The sequence below is a fragment of the Halichoeres trimaculatus genome, unplaced genomic scaffold, assembly GCF_033239565.1.
Source record: "Halichoeres trimaculatus isolate MK-OKI-2021-1 unplaced genomic scaffold, fHalTri1.1 fHalTri1_scaffold_12, whole genome shotgun sequence".
Classification (NCBI taxonomy): Eukaryota; Metazoa; Chordata; class Actinopteri; order Labriformes; family Labridae; genus Halichoeres; species Halichoeres trimaculatus.
This window is the reverse complement of record NW_027437190.1, coordinates 29,336,519-29,353,051: the sequence shown is the minus strand read 5'-3', so window position 1 is coordinate 29,353,051 and position 16,533 is coordinate 29,336,519. Positions and strand designations below refer to the sequence as shown.

Genomic DNA, 16,533 nt, shown 5'->3' with positions numbered 1-16,533 from the left:
CATGGTCTGTAGTATGACAGTCAAAAAGTTCAATTTTGGTCTCATCTGACCAGACAACATTCTCCCAGTATTCTACAGGCTTGTCAAGATGCTGTTTAGCAAACTTTAAACCAGCTTCAACATGCCTTTTCTTGAGGAATGGAGTCTTGCGGGCTGAGCATCCATAGAGGCCATGGCGGTGGAGTGCATTGCCTATTGTTTTCTCTGTAACAATTGTACCTGCTGCCTCCAAGTCTTTCTGGAGCACTTTCAGGGTGGTCCTTGGCTCGTTGAGTACTCTTCTGACTATCTTTCTGTCTCCCTGGTCAGAAATCTTGCAAGGAGCTCCTGTGCGTGGCCTGTTGATGGTAAGGTGGTGCTTCTTCCACTTGAGAATAATGGCCCCAACGGTGCTGACTGGAACATTCAGGTGCTTTGATATAAGTCTGTAACCAGTTCCATTCTGATGCTGAGTTCAAATAATAACTACTGACAGATTTCAGGTGGTATGGTGCATTTCCTTGCCAAAGTATACAGCCTTTCCATGGTGTGTTCAATACTTTTTTCCTGTGTTATCGTACTTCCTATCGTAATTCCTCATAATCATTATTTATGGACTTGAATGTCATGATTTATTTTCATGTGTGGATTATTTGAGTTAATACCAATGTCTGGTAGAAATTTTGTTTGAATTGCAGGTTTGGAAATAAATGTTATGAGAAAAAAAGTTAACGCGTTCAATACTTATTTTCCCTACTGTAAGACTGCTGTGTCTTGGGTTTAGTTTGCATCTTTTCTTATTGAAATATTGTAGATTTGCCCTATTTATAAAAAAACAAATGAGAACTCTCTATGCATGCAGCCTGTTACTGGTCAGAGAAGCGTCCAAGCTGCAGACCTGAAGGGCAGAGTCCCTTGTCTCCTCTGCTCCACACGGCAAAGCCCCATCAAATCCAGCAGCTGACAAGCCTCTGTCACAAAACCTGACAACAGCTCATCAGAGTGAACCTTTGAAGTGATAATCCCATCTGTGAGATTCCCCCCCTCCTGTTTTCCGTCAGGGTTTAGGGCTGACATCCTGGTGTTAAGCTGATATTGTGCTGTTTTTCCCCTGCGGTGCTGAGCCATCACCTGTTAATCACAGCCTGGTCAATGCTCTTGTATTTTGTATTGATGAAGTCTTCAGTAGGCACAATGGTTACTGCTGTTACTGCTAAATAGCGACTTCTTTTATTGATCCTGGGGCAAAATGTTTTACTGCTGCTGCTGGAGAGGATTTGTCACCGTTAAGAGCTGCCACAGCCCAGACCGGCTTTAAAAAGAACACTTTCCAAAAGTTTTGGTGAGCTGTGTTCACCCTTAATCAGGCCTCTAAAAGAACTTTCAAGACTATTATATAAAGCCCATCCACATGTTTAGGATTTATTGTTGCAACAAGACATCACAAATCTTTTGAGTTGGTCAGAAAATAGACAACAAATATGAAAATTATGATGTGAAAGTTGAGAGTCTGATTTGGTGTCTGGTGTTGCTGGTCTGGCTTTGATTGACACCCCCTGACTGTGCGCCCCACAGCACAGTGCAGCACCAAACAATACAAGTTTGAGTGGTCAGAGCCAGAATCAGAGGAGGAAGTGTAAGGCTGACCACACTGGCTGATTGAACTGATTCTGAGTGATGAGTTCTTACACCTCTTTTCTACTCCATCCACAGAAAAAACAGCATTTCTCTATGGACAGAGAAACCTACTAAAACCAGCTGTAGTCATGGCAATAAACCTCTTTGTACCTCTAATTGATTTGAAAAAAACAAAAAAAAACTCGATCAACAATCAACAGAAAGCGGAACTGTGAGACAGACAACAGAGTCGAGATGTGGTCAAACCATGGCAGTACCAACCAGGGCCACCAGGTGTTGCCAAATTTTTGCTTCATTTCTGTTTCATATGAGTTGTTATGCTCAGAGTTTTCAGCCATGATGTTCCTGATCTAAGCGACAACCTCCGGTTTAGAAAAATGAGACATTACGGAAGTGTCCAAATCTGCAGTTTGTCAAATGTCCACTTGAGGCTGACTCCAGAAACCACAAACGCACCAAAAAACAAAAAAAAAAAAAAAGATTGTCACAGGGGAAATAAACACATTTACAGCTTGGTACAAAATAATTGTCTCCCGTCTGAGTAACTGATTTCTTTCACAGCACACACTGCGCGGAGGCAGTATGGAGTCTCAAAGCCTGCCCATTCCCAATAAGGACCCTGTTGATGATTTGCTTCAAAACTCTGTTTCAGGAACAGATAGGACTGCGCCCATTTGTTAAACTGTCTATGTCCTGATCAAGTGAAGGACTTTCATCAGTGACGAGTTGGGGAAAGTTTTATGTTTATATTTTACTTCTCATGTTTAAGTGAAAGTAGTGTCATGGAAACCTGGCTTCATATGGTCTAAAGCAGTGGCCCCCAACCGCCAATTGGTACTGGGCCGTACATAAAAAATACTCAACTTACACAATTTCAGTTGGATTCGTTATCTGATTCTGAGCAAAATGACTGGATTCTCTCCGTCATACCTGTCTTTGACTCACTGTTGATGCTAAACCTCCACAAAATGGACAAAAAAAACCTATTTGGAAAATTTCTTTAGGCAGGTTTTTTTGTCGTAAATTGATGCACATTACGAAAAAAATCTGATCCCATGTTATGTATATCACATTTCTACACTCAAGCCAAAATTTTCATCAATAATTACTTATTTTGGAACAGGTTTGATTTTTTGCATTTATTTGCAACCGCCCAGCTCAAATCTGGGTAGTTTGACTATTCAGAGACACTGTAGGCTACTTGCAACATCACACTCTCACATTTTCCGACGTATTTTCTCTACACATTTCAGGGTGTTGTTTAGATAAAGAATGAAGACTTTTGTACATGTGTGTAATAGTGTGCCTGTGCCCGTGCACATATACTTCAAACACACTGATAGCCACTGCTCAGGATCAGCTGCTTGATCACTGCTTGATGGTTCCATTTTTCCCAAACTGTGAATTTTCGCAACTATAAAAAAATAAATGCATCGGATTCAGCATGAAAGGTGCCTGTGTGTGGCCTTTTTTTATGGATTAGGATTACTTAATACTTGATGCTAACCTCAGACCGTTGGCTCTCTACACCTACGCCAGCCACGTTCCAACATATGTGAGTGAAAATGAGGGAAAAATTAGTACAATGATTGAAAACATGTTGAGAGCTTGTCTGGTAAAAAAAAAGAAAAAAAAAAAAACTGAACTCAGCAAAGACTTCTGTTCAAAAATGAAGCTAACTTGGCAGCAAAAAGAAAAAGGTGCAGTTCTCAAAGTGTCCACTGGAGGCCTTTATGGAAGAATTCAGTACGGTTTTCTGTCTCATAGTTCTTGTCATTAACTGCATGGTTATATCTCATCTGTTCTGAATACACTAAGAGTTCTGCAAGATCAGGTCATGATAGGTGTGTGTATGATTTCACTGACAGGTGGGTGAGCTGTAGCTGTCAATCTGAATGTACAAGCAGCTAGTTAACATGAAAAAGCTGAGTGCAAATTAGCTACAAGTAGTATCAGAATAAAAAGGAGATTAGCTTACATACAAGGAAATCCACATTTATCAGCTGTGACAGTTAGCCTGCAGTCAAGGTAAAGAAAGGACTAACCGCTGATTGAGTAACTCTCATGTGGTTTCAATAAGTGTCATAAAGCACAAATGTATTCATAGGAAAATGTTGTAGGTTGAGGCTTAAAAAAACAGGAAGCTGTCAATAAAATGAAGCTCAGAGGTCCCCTGAGTGCGCAGAGCAATGTTTTTGAAGGTTGAGTCGGTGTGTGAAGACGAGTGTGAAGGACACTGAGAGGAGACGCCTGGCGCTCACTGAACACAGAGTCTGATTTAACATTCTCACTTTATTCAAAGAAAACAGAAGTTAAACTCACAGAGCCAGCTGAGCTCTGCATTTTCGTGAACCAAAGGCCATAAAACACATACTTACTTAATTAAATGAAAGTGTACGACTTATATTTCACAGGTTCTGCTTCAAAGGGTAGTTTATCATGGAAATCACAGCAGATGTCCAGCTCAGCACAAGGATGGCGGCCAGGACCTAATCACTAACCGAAAATAAGAAAGTCATCCTGTGGGGGTCGATCCTGCACCGGCACTGCCAGATCTGAGGGTTTGATACCTGCTGGGGCTACTCATGCTGAAAATGTGTGCACACATGGTGCTCTAATAAGATTTGGTGGAAGCATCAACCAAATGGCACATTGCATTTTAGACCTACTTATAGGAGATACACATGAACTTATCGGTCTTCTGGTGAGTTTCATATCCATTCAGTTTTTTTTTTATTCTATTCTATTCTATACACTTTTTTGTAAGAAAATGTAAAAGATTTGCTTTGTTAATTTTCTTAAATGATGCTGGATGGAAGTTGTATGATTTAAAACACCACAAAGATATCTGGGGAAGTCACTTTGGACTTTTCTCAGTTATGATCTTCACTTTTATCTTTTTTTTTTTTTTGTTTTTATAAAAAAAGTGGGATCATTTTCTTTCATTATAGTCCATCATGCAAGCATGTTTGTCACAAAAAGGAACCTCTTTATTTCATATATTAAAGATAATCTGTCCCTTCAGGTTTGTCAAGATTCAGATTTCTACAAATGATGCAACAACATGCTGTTGTACTGTGCTGTTGAAATTAGGGATGGGTACCAAATCAGGTACATTTACTGTCAAAAGAAGTACCGGGTACCGATTCACGAAAAATCAAAAGGTACCAGTTTTAGGTACCTAAACGCATCCTTGTGACAGTGAGGGAGTGGAAGAGTAGCGGATTTTCCATGCTGGACATCAACACAACATTATAAGGTTATATATTCATTCATTTTCTATACCGCTTATCCTGTGTAGGGTCGCGGGTGGCTGGAGCCTATCCCAGCAATCATTGGGCGAGAGGCAGGGTACACCCTGGACTGGCCGCCAGTCAATCGCAGGGCTGACACATAGACAGACAACCATGCACGCACACACGCACACCTAGGGACAATTTGGTGTGACCAATTAACCTGGTAAGCATGTTTTTGGACTGTGGGAGGAAGCCGGAGTACCCGGAGAGAACCCACGCATGCACGGGGAGAACATGCAAACTCCGCACAGAAAGGCCCACCGGCCGAGGTGGGGATTTGAACCGGTGACCTTCTTGCTGTGAGGCTGCAGCGCTAACCGTTGCACCACCGTGCAGCCCAAGGTTATATATTGAAGAATGAAAAAAATATATATTATATTATTAAACAAATAGATATTTTTTACCACATAAACACAAAAAAAGTACCAAAAAATTGGTACAATTGAGTACTGTTACCGATTGCCAGGTACCGGGCATCAGTACCGTACCTATTCATGTAAAAGGTTCCCATCCCTAGTTGAAATTAACGCCACAGCAGAGTGGTCTCATTTTGATCTCCTTCACATTTCAGGCACCAAAATCAGTTACTTCAAAATGCTATTTCTCAGTATCCAGTCTGATCTTCTTTTTTCTTGTTTTCCCCACGGGAACATGAATCCATTTACAGTCTGTAGCCTAAAAAATCCTGTGAATACACTACACTGTCTGGCAGTTTAGCAGTGAGAAGCACGACCTGTCGTTTTTCTCTGCTGAAAAGGATTTCTTGGATTTGCTCTGCTTGGTGAGGTTGGAGTTGGTAGATGAGCACTGGTAGGACGTAACCAGGATTCACTATCGTTACACGTTACACGTTACATGTTACACACATGTCTCAGAGCACCGAGCTGTGAGGAACACTGAACAGATAGTCTGCTCACCTTCTGGACACCAAACTACAAACTGAGTTTACTAAGATTGATTGTTGTCATGTTTCAAACAATAGCTCTGCTTAAATACAAATAAATAAATTTCCTCATTGCTTTGCAGTATAAGGAAATAGTTTTCTTGATCAAAGGAAAGTAGAGTTAAAAAGAAGATCTACTCTCCGGTCTTGGTAAGAAGCATATCCTTACAACAGTTGGTGATGGGTACTACTGATTCTGGCCACATGTCACTGCAATCAACCCCAAGTCGATATCCTCACATCACCTTAAAGACTGGTTTAAAATCTGACAAAAGCATCAAAGCCACAAGCTAAAGAGGGGTCTCTTTCAACAGAGCCATTAAAGTCATTTTATTTCCTTTTCAAAGATATGTAAATCCCTTCAAAGTGCCTTCATGAATTAAAGTCCTCATATTAACCACCTTGCAGGAGGAATAATAGGAATAAAGCTGCATTTCTTCAGCACCCATTCCTTCAATCGGCACTGAAATCTGTTCTCCTCTTAATCAGCACTTATTCCACATGTGAGGTGAATAAAAAATATTTGATCGTCATGTAGAAAACATCAGATTGTTATTCAGGGAGGCTGTAGCTCAGTTTTCTTTCTGTAGAAGCCTTCAGGGTTGGTGTTATCTCGCCCACACAGATTATTGATCGCACCTCTCTGCTTCTGTTACTCCATCTCTCTGTATGTATATGATTTAATCACTCTGTCTCTGTTTCTCTACTGTACAGATGGAATAAGCAGAACTGAAAGGGTCACAGCTTTCATTTAGATTGGCTGCTCAGTCTATTTCACAGAGAAAGCAGGCGGTCTGGATAGTTTGTGTCCAGCACATAAAACAGAAAACAGTTCCTGACAGCAGCGCCTCGGGCTCGGCCAGGCACTTCACCGAGCTCAGCTCTCACAGCCAGGAGGCCTGAGAGAGCTTTTTTTGACCACTGCACCATGTTTTACACACTGTATGTTAGATTTCTCACAGTGGGGTGGATGTGGATTCAAACTCAGACATGAAGCAAACAGAAAAATGGTGGAAATAGCAAACATGAGACTCAAATGTGGATGTAGAGTAAGATTGAGGTTGGCTATCTTGGCAGAGGAGATCTCTCCGAGTACCTACAGGCAATGAAACACAGCACCCAGCAGTAAACTTAACTCGCATAAAAAGGCACGGTTACACAAAGCATCTGCTTTAATGTAGTCCATTTATTCTGCCTTCAGGTGAGCTCTGAATCCAGAGGTCACGATACGCACTGAGAGGAATTGGTTCGAGATACAAAAAAACCCTGCACAGTAACAGAAAGTATTTTAGCGGCTGTTTTGTGCGATGAATCAAGCTGCAGAAGAGTGTTGGCTGCTCTGCATCCCTAAGTGACTTCTGTGGTCTGCTGCTTGAACCTGAGAGCAGCTCTGCAATGCAAAATATCATTTAAATGATTTTTTAACCTTAGACTGTTGTTGGAGGCTCAAAAACAAACCCTGCTTCAATAAAAATGTTTGACTTTAAAGTCTGAATGCTGTGTTTGCGTTCATGGCTTCACTGAACTACAAATCTCTACAGTTATGATGAAGAATACATTTACATTCACCTCAGACAAGGAATGCAAAGATTAATCAGAGTGTTTGGAAAAAGCATGAAAAAAATGCCAGCATGAGAAGAAAAGATGTGTCCACGCGCTCGGCCCTGAGGCTGTTTCTTACAGAAAACAAAGTTACAGCAATAACAGTAGACACTTCTTTAAATATTAACAAGCGACAGAGGAGCTTCAGTTTTTAACGTGTGGATTCTTTGCACACATTTTTAGAGGATTAGAACAATCAGCCCACTTTGAAAGTAAGCACTGAAGATTAATCCTCCTCTGTTTCAGTTATGGTGCTGAGTAATGCCCACACAGGCCTTGTTATTAAACATCAGAAGAGCACACTCCAGAGAAATAATTATACATCTGTTTTCTTCTTTGGTTAGATCACAAATATATTTGTTTCATCAGACATGTACTCTTCTGTAAGTTTTGGCAGGTCACATGATGCAGACAGTAATGCTTAAAGACGCTGTAGGGAATTTTTTCCAACCAAATCCACAAGGTCCACCAGGTCAGTGTGGACGAATGGCGTCAATTTGGCAGTCCTTTTCAAGCGGAAAATTTCAGTGTTGCACACATCCAAAAATTTCCAACTTTGCACTGCAACGCATGGTCCAATAGTTGCTCCTGGTGTATGGCATTTGCTTAATTCATCACGCAGAGATCCTAGTTAAAACTTTGATGATCAATTTCTAGAATGAGATTGTGGCCACATTAAATAAAAAAGTTGTAAACAGTGTTAGCAACTTCTTCTACTGTAGTAAAGTGCTGTGTTTTGTGTAGAAACTATAACCCAGCCTTTTTACTGAGGTTTCTTCATGATCTACAAAGTTAATGTGATTATTAGCAATATAGTTGGTTATGTGTCTGTTGCTAGTTGTTTGTTTCCTGCACATAGACTGATTATAGAGTGGACAGCGTGGCTCGGCCATTTGCCACTGAATGGTTTTGAAGCCAAAATACCCCTGTCATAGGCACCGCCGTTGGCAGCTGTTCTGCAGCCAGAGTCTGAGCAGTAGAGACTATGTAGCACTCTTAAGGCAATCTGAGTGGAGCTGGGTACAATTTTTTAAATTTTCTTCCCCTCCCAATATATTTGACAATCCCCAAAAATAAACAAGAATGGCAGCTGTAAATCATTGTTAAATGTAGTGTAGAGTCTCGTTTTTTTAACTCTTATAACCAATGAAAACAAAACTTTTCAGAAAAAAAAGAGGACCTGAATACAAGGCAGCCCAGTAATATCTTGAGATCATCTTGAAAAATCAGATGTGAGAAACATTCCCACCAGGTTTTGATTTTTTTAAGTTTGACCACAGCCCATCTGGAATGACTGGGGAGACAGATTTTTTGACCTATACTGCAGCCAGCCACCAGGGGGAGCAGTTTTTGTGGCGACCTCACTGCAAGCCGAGCAAGATGACATCCATTCTTTTTTACTACAGTCTATGGTCCTGACTTGTTTACTCCTTATGTTTAGACACCGGGGCTGTGAGGTATATTATAAAAGCAGTGCACCTGATCATTTTTTGTAAGCAAACTACAATAAATTATAGCTAAAATTTGACTGTTTCTCAATGTTAAGAATTCAAGTGGCTACATAGCAATGCAAAATAGTTTTAAAAAGAAGATCTGAATTACTTCATTTGCTTCTTCCAAAACAAATGAACACAGCTTTATGACAGTGGGTGAGGGTGCTCATGGGAAATGTAGTTCTTTTCTCTGAAAAACATTTTACCAATTTCATTTTAACGGGAACCAGACTTGAGACAACATGAAAACTTCTAACAGAGTCTTTGCGATAACCTAGGATTAGACTCTTGTCTAGATGAAGGCTGAAACAATAGTTAGCATGACTTTCAGCGTTGTCTGCCTCACGTGTATGAAATAACTGACAATAAATCAATTCACATATTTTATTCACAAAAGTAGGGTAAAGTTCCCGTTTCATGAAAGCTAAAAACATAGCTTTATTTTATTCAATTTCTGCACTCAAGTAATACATAATCCATAAAAGTCCTCTTTTAGTTCAGGCTCTGATAGTTAGTGATAAATTCTTAAATTGGGTCCATGAATGATTTTATATTAGGTCAAGGTAGCCTTTAATCATTTAGCCACTAGATTCTCAGTTCATCCTCCAATCAAAATGATCTCAGAGAGAATTATAAGAAACTGCTTGAAGGAATTAGATGAAAAAAAATAACGTATCTTCAAGCCAAAGCTAATGCCTGACTTCTCAGAAGGATGATACAGACCCTGGAATTCAGGTAAAAATATCCAACCAGCAGCATTTTGGTTAAAATACTGCTTATGCTGCATCCTGTGTTTGGACATGACATTGAAAGCTCGCTCAAGCAGCACTGGAAGCTCAAAATAACCATCATTTTTATCAGCACAGTTACCTGGGCAGGGGAGCGTGCAGGCCTCCTTCAGCATGATCTGCTTGTCTCCGTCGACGGCCAGCTCCAGGCTGCTGCACAGCTCTTCGTCCACCAGGCTTTCACCTTCAGTGCTGCCATCCGACACAAAGCAGGACAGATTCCTGTACCGCATGCCGTGTCCACACACCACACTCTGACAGCAACAGGAAAGACCACAGAAGAAGAGGAAGAAGAAAGAGGATGAGTTATCACAGGGAGAAAGAGGATATTTATGAGCCTGCAGCCTTTTTTTTGGCTTTAGTGTAATAAAAGCAAAACATTAACTCAAAAATGCTGCTGGAAACTACTGTTCATCAGCTTTTTTACTCAAAACCTCAGAGACTGAAGCTGTTCTTGAAGTGTCTGCTACTTCTTCAGGTTTGTAGCTGTAAAAGTGCACACTGATCTCATTTATATGCACTGCCTTTTACAGGGCGCATATAAATTTACACTGCATTGAATATTAATGACACATTAAAGCTTTTTATAGCTGCAGTAAAAAGTAGAGGTCAATATCCTCTAATGATTTCAATCATTGAATCAATACCAAACAAAGTGGAAACAATGTAAACACAACACTCAGAACAGCGTTGTTTCTCAGAGGCTTTTCAACTTGAGCACAAAATGAACAACCGTGCCTTAAATAGGCTGACACCGTCGAGCTTTATGAACAAACAGAGGTTTAAATCTTCCGTTCAGAGTCTGAAATCAAAAGAAAAAGCATGTAATTAAAATCTGCACAAAGATGCTCATTAATTCTCCCGTCTTAAAACACTCCTCTTGGCGCGGTTTCATTCAGAACATCTGCGGCAAAAAGAGGAATTTTACATCTCTTTCGTGGACATAATCACAACCGAAGACACGTCAGAGCTTTGTGTTGGAGGCTTGAAAAGAACACTGTGCCGATTTGCGCGAGTAAATCATGTTTGGATTCTGTTTTCCCTTTTACGGTAAATCAGAAAATGCATATGTTGATGTGCAGTGTTGAAAGAAATTACCTAAAGTCTGTCACTAAATACTTTTAAAGACTCATATTTACACTCCTAAAGACTTGCAGGGAATAAAACCCAGATTTTACACATGATGTCTTGATTTTTGTGTTTAGTAATCATTCTTCTTCATCTTAATGTGCAATTATCTTCATGTTATGGCTGAGGCGGGGTACTGTGAAGGCTGCAGCCAATGGATTTGGACACAGCCAAAGGATGGAAACGATGGAGTTTTCGCCTAAAACGAAGGATTCCAAGTATCTCAAGGTCTCGATCATGAGTTAAGGTCAAAATAAATGTAAGACTGACAGACAGGTATACTAGACTGCCCTGGTGAAGAGGGAGCAGAGCTTGAAGGCAAAGCTTTTGATGGACCAGACAGTCAACAATCGAACCCTCATGAACTTTGAGCATCAACTGAAAGATTAAGATTGGTTTCCTCCAAAAGGTGGCTGGGTTCAGCCTTGGAGATTAGGGTCAGGGAGTGGGGGAGTTGAGCGGTTGCTCCATCAAATCAAAGCAAAGTGGTTTTGATCTCCACCTGGGAAGAGGACCCTGGGGTGGACCCAGAGCTTGCTGGAGGGATTGAACATCCTATCAGGCCTGGGAATGCTCATGGATCCCCAAGAGGAAATGGGAAATGATGCTGGGGAGAGGGAGTCTGGGTCATAGACCGTAAATAGAGTGGACAGCGTGGCTCCACCATTTACCATTGTACAGTTTTGAAGCCAAAATACCCCTGTCACAGGTGCCGCCATTGGCAGCAGTTGTGCAGCCAGAGTCTATGCAGTAAAGGCTATGAGAGAATTTGAGTGGAGCCGGGAGACAAAAAATATCCTCTTTTTTTATTGAGAGAGAGTCTAATCTCTTTTTGGCCCTACCTCCTGACAAATTTTACAATCCCCGAAAAAATCCACCCAAGAACGGCAGCTGTCAGTCATCATGTAGCATGATGTAAAACCTTGTTTTTAGCATCTTATAACTCATTAAACCAAAACTTTCAGAAAAAAGAGGACTTGAATATAAGGCAGCCAAAAAATATTATCAAATCACCACAACATTTGGATGTGAGAAACATTTCTACGAGGCGTATTATTATTATTCTTTTTAAGTTTGACCACAGCCCATCTGGAATGACTGGGGAGATAGATTTTTTGACCTATACTGCAGCCAGCCACCAGGGGGAGCAGTTTCTGTGGCGACCTTACCTCAAGACAACTTACCATAGTCCTGACTCGTTACCCCTTATAATGAGACACTTGGGCTGTGACGGATATTTCAAAATCAATGCATCTTGCCATGTTTTGTGAGCTAACTGTCATAAATCACAGCTCATGAAATTTAAATGTTTGTTCATGGTGAAGTTAATAACTCAAGTAGCTCGACGGCAAAATGAAATAGTTTTAAAAAGAAGATCTGAATTCCTTCATTTGCTTCCAAAACAAATGAACACAGCTTTAGGACAGTGGGTGATGGTGCTCATGGGAAATGTAGTTCTCCGCTCTGAAAAACATTTCACCAATTTCTTTTAAAGGGGTCACCAGACTCAACACAACATGAAAACTTCAAACAGAGCCTTTAAGATGATTTAGAAAAAGACTCTCATCCAGATGAAGACTGAAACAATAGTTAGCATGACTTTCAATATGGAATAAGATATCCTTTTTTTTTTTTATTTATTTATTTTTTTTACAGTCTATGGACCGGGTCAGTCTGCTGGTTAGGGCTGACCACAGATACTGAAGAATAGCATTTAAGAAACCACAGATTTTGGCACTTATAATTCAATTCAATTTGTGGATCATGAAAAGGCAAATATATAAAAGGAAGGCTGTTCTAAGATCACTTCTCAAGTCCTCAAAGGGGCTTTGTGTGGTATTAAAACCAGATAGGAAAGCTACAGATTGTTGGTAAGGAGCCATGTCACGCATCAATAATCTGGCAACTGCTCTGAGGAGAGAAGAAGAAGAGAAGGATCGAAGATGCCCGTTGACTTATCGACTAAAACATCCAAAACCACTTTCTTTGTCTGCACTGGAAGCAGACTCACCAGTTGCTGCTCTTTCTTAGAAGAAGCTCCTCAAAGAGTGTTAAATCTGGGATATTTTTGTGCTTTGCTGTTACCATGGTAAAAAACCTGGTGCTGCCAAACCAAACAGGTCTCTACAGCTCTGTGGACACCCTACCTCCGTCTCAATAACAAGAGAAGATGAGAGGTAAATGGATCATAGGCGACCTGAGGAAAATGTTGCCTCTTTCTGTCAGCTTTTAGAGGAGAGATTATGTGACAGTTGATGGAGTTGATTCAGAGTAACAGATGCCCTGAATGAATGATAAGAGCTGACATGATACTCTGTGTGCCTATAAAACTACACAAACGCTGCAGCAGACTACTTTAATATTCTGACCTGGTGGCTCTCAATGCAAAATTAGGTGCAATGCCTGCCAAATATCTTGGCAAGGGCAACAGTTTACTGTAATGAATCAGCATTACAAGTGCATTAGATTGATTTTTACCGTCCATCTCACAAAATAAGTGCAGGAGCAGGGATTTGATAGGGTTGTTCATCAATACTAAAGAGTCCATTATTTTTTTTGCCAGGTACTGAGATTTCTCTCGCCTGGAATTCACTTTTTGGCTCAAACTCTGGAGTGCATTGATCTCAGCAGAAGCAGAGACCCATCAAAGCTGTGTTTCTTGTAGCTGACAGTCGATACAATCATTAATAATTAGTGTCTCTGGATTATAATGTTGTGATTTATCACCGTACCTCCACGCGACACTCAGACCAGGGGCTGTACCGCCAGCGGTAGCAGGGTCGGACTGGGCAGGGTTTCCACTGCTCCATCTGAGAGGGGCAGGGCCGGCCGTCGCCCTGAGAGGCCTGAACCACCGATCGCTGCCGCCACATCTTCCCTGGAGAAACACAAAGGGAGGGGTATCATCAGTTTGTCATTAGTCACTGCACACCTTGTTTATTGAATGCCATACATCACAGCTCACAGATCACACCTCATATCATCATGGCCTGTATCACTCAAGAAAAGCATCACAGTAATCTGTTTATTCAGGAGGCACTAACTGCACTCTTCATCTATTTTCTTTAAACATTTCAAGCCAGATCTCAGGACAGAAAAAACGTAAAACTCCAAGGTTCCTCACTGAAAGGGGGAGACTGGTCTGCAATAACAAACTCACATTTACATGTCAGCTGTTTAAAATGGCAAACCAAGATGCAAAAATATAAAAATCATGACATAAACTTAGCCTAAAAAGTGAGCAAATTTGTGCTTGGTGGATTATTTCTCTGTTGTAACACCTTGGCAATAAACCTCTGTATTCAAGTCTGTGAAGAACATGTATTTGTGAGATGAGCAGCTGAGCTGAGTATGTGGGTTTAAAAAAATTGCCGAATCTCCTCTGGCAACGCCAAATAGGTTATTCTGTCTCTGACTCTTCTTTGTGGATTGGATGATTGAAGTCTGTCGAAAAAAAGACATATTGGCATCTTATCATTTTATTCATTGAGCAAACAGAACTGCCAGTAGTGCTCTCAGGCAATTAAAAAAATAATCAAATTAATTACAGGATTTGTAGTTAATTATTTCTTAATAATTAATCACATTTTAATCTCATATCTGGTTAAAGTCCCCAAATAAAGAATCTGAATTCTTAGACATTACAAAATTGTAGTGTGCATGCAAGTGCATGACTAATCAAATTAATACACGAAGAAGAGAAGATTTGGAAGTCCACTTTTAAATTAAACCGTTTTCTGTCTACAGAAGTAAGTTATGTTTTTCAGCAGGGGGAGGCGGGGTCTGGCGGAGCTTGTCAATCAAAATCCTGCTCGCAAACTACTGTGGGTGAGAGCAGTGTGCTCTTTGGATGAGAGCTCAGCATGGATATGAGGATAAGATGTGAGATGACAAAGACATAGTGAGTTGCTGCAAGTCAGAAAAGTTCAGGCAGCTCACGCCCCAACTGAGGATGTGTCACGGTAGCCCAGAGAGAAAGAGCGGCGCAATCATGAGAAAAGACGACATAGGTCATGGAAAGAATCAAAGGATGGAGCATCCGAGATGAACACGATCAAAAAAATTGTATTTTGGGATCAAAATCAGGAAGAGAGACATAAAAAAGAGCCCACTCTTCTTGGGATGCGCTGGCAGCCGATGACTTTTTTGCATTAATTTTTATAACACATTAATTTGCAGTGTAATTAATTGCCTAATTAAGTTGAAAAAAGTGACAGCCCTAGTAAGTAGTACTAGTTTTGAAATCGAACTTCACTTTAAGATCGTACAAGGGGTAGCTCCAAATAATGCTGCAACTTGGTTCTGCAGGACACCAGTTTGAAGTTGCTGTATCCCATGGGTCAGAGTCAGATACCGATTCTTGGAGAAGACCCCTACTGACCACAGTAGCAGGGCTCAGGCACCCAAATATTCGTACCCCGAAGGACCAGAAGCTCAAAACAAGAGTCAACTGTTTGGCATTGGCAGAGAAGATCTGGTAAATTTTTAAAAATGCATGTTCCTCAGGAATGTGGCACCATTCAAAGGTGAAGTGCCAAAATAAACAGACTTTCAAACAGGAAAGTAAAGTGTTGAAAATTTTTTAAACAGAGCGTACAATTACTTCAGCATCAATGTTTGAGTTGTTCTGAAAATGAGCTGAATTATGTGGTAAATCTGACCCCATCTGATTGACGGCTCCTGTGTCCGTTCTCGTCAGTTATTACTGACAAGGGACCTCATAGTTCTTCTTTTAATAAACAAAGCACATGCTTTAAGGGTATTTATATTGTAACTATTGCACAGCCATACTGTTTGTAAGTGATATGCCTCTACAAAACGACTGCATCTGGATAATACAGTGAAAGGAGTCAGGCTTTTAGGACTCATCTCTGCCCTATAACTTAAACTTGGCAGAGGAAAAATGTTCTGGTTTCTTCTCTAAAATGTGTCCGTTTTCAGCACAATGAACTCAGCATCTGAAGCAAACAGATTACAAACACGCAGTGACCGTTGTGGTTTACTGCACAACACTCTGTTCTTGTAAACAGCTAATGAGAGCATGTGTATGTGTTTGTGTTGAATGCATCAAATTAATGTCACTGAGCACAAGAGCACTTCATCCTGGCACGCAGGATTCGGCAAACAGCCTGAAATCTGTACTGCTTCCCTCCGCCTTCATCAACTCTTGGTCCACTTGAGCGAAATATTTTTCTTCCACTTCAATCAGCAAACACTCTTTAAATAAATCTGATATTACAGCAGCTAACGCCGCAGAGACTGCTTGATTTAAGCGCAGAGCTGTTGCTATGATAAACTAGAGATACACACACATACACACACACATTTTAAAACACAACTTCTCTGTCTACTTGTTTTAAACCACCCACTTCCAAACCTCAGAACCCTTCATTTGCAGCACCACCCTCTTTTATTTTCACACTGCCGAGCCAGCAATCTGCTCACCTCAGAGTAAACCTCTGCCAGCCTACGACACCTTTCAACACACAAAACACAAATCAGCCTTCCCACGCACACACAAGCTCATTCTATATTCCATCAAGAGAGCATCCCACCTGCACACACACTCTCACACTCTCACACACACACATATCAAATGAGGTCCCCTCTTGCTCCCTTAGCCTTTCTTAAACTTTTATCTTATTCCTTGTGATTTAGAAACTATC

The 16,533-nt window shown here is 40.7% G+C and overlaps 1 protein-coding gene across 1 annotated transcript in view; it reads right to left on the bottom strand.

The window, feature by feature from the left end:
- The window catches only part of thsd7ab (thrombospondin, type I, domain containing 7Ab), a 271,299-nt gene that overhangs the window by 30,810 nt on the left and 223,956 nt on the right, over nucleotides 1-16,533 (bottom strand). The window contains exons 22-23 of the mRNA XM_074683386.1: nucleotides 13,600-13,745; nucleotides 9,822-9,993 (exon numbers count right to left, since the gene is read on the bottom strand). Of these exons, the coding sequence (XP_074539487.1) occupies nucleotides 9,822-9,993; nucleotides 13,600-13,745 (318 nt within the window). The remainder of the gene's footprint in view (nucleotides 1-9,821; nucleotides 9,994-13,599; nucleotides 13,746-16,533) is intronic.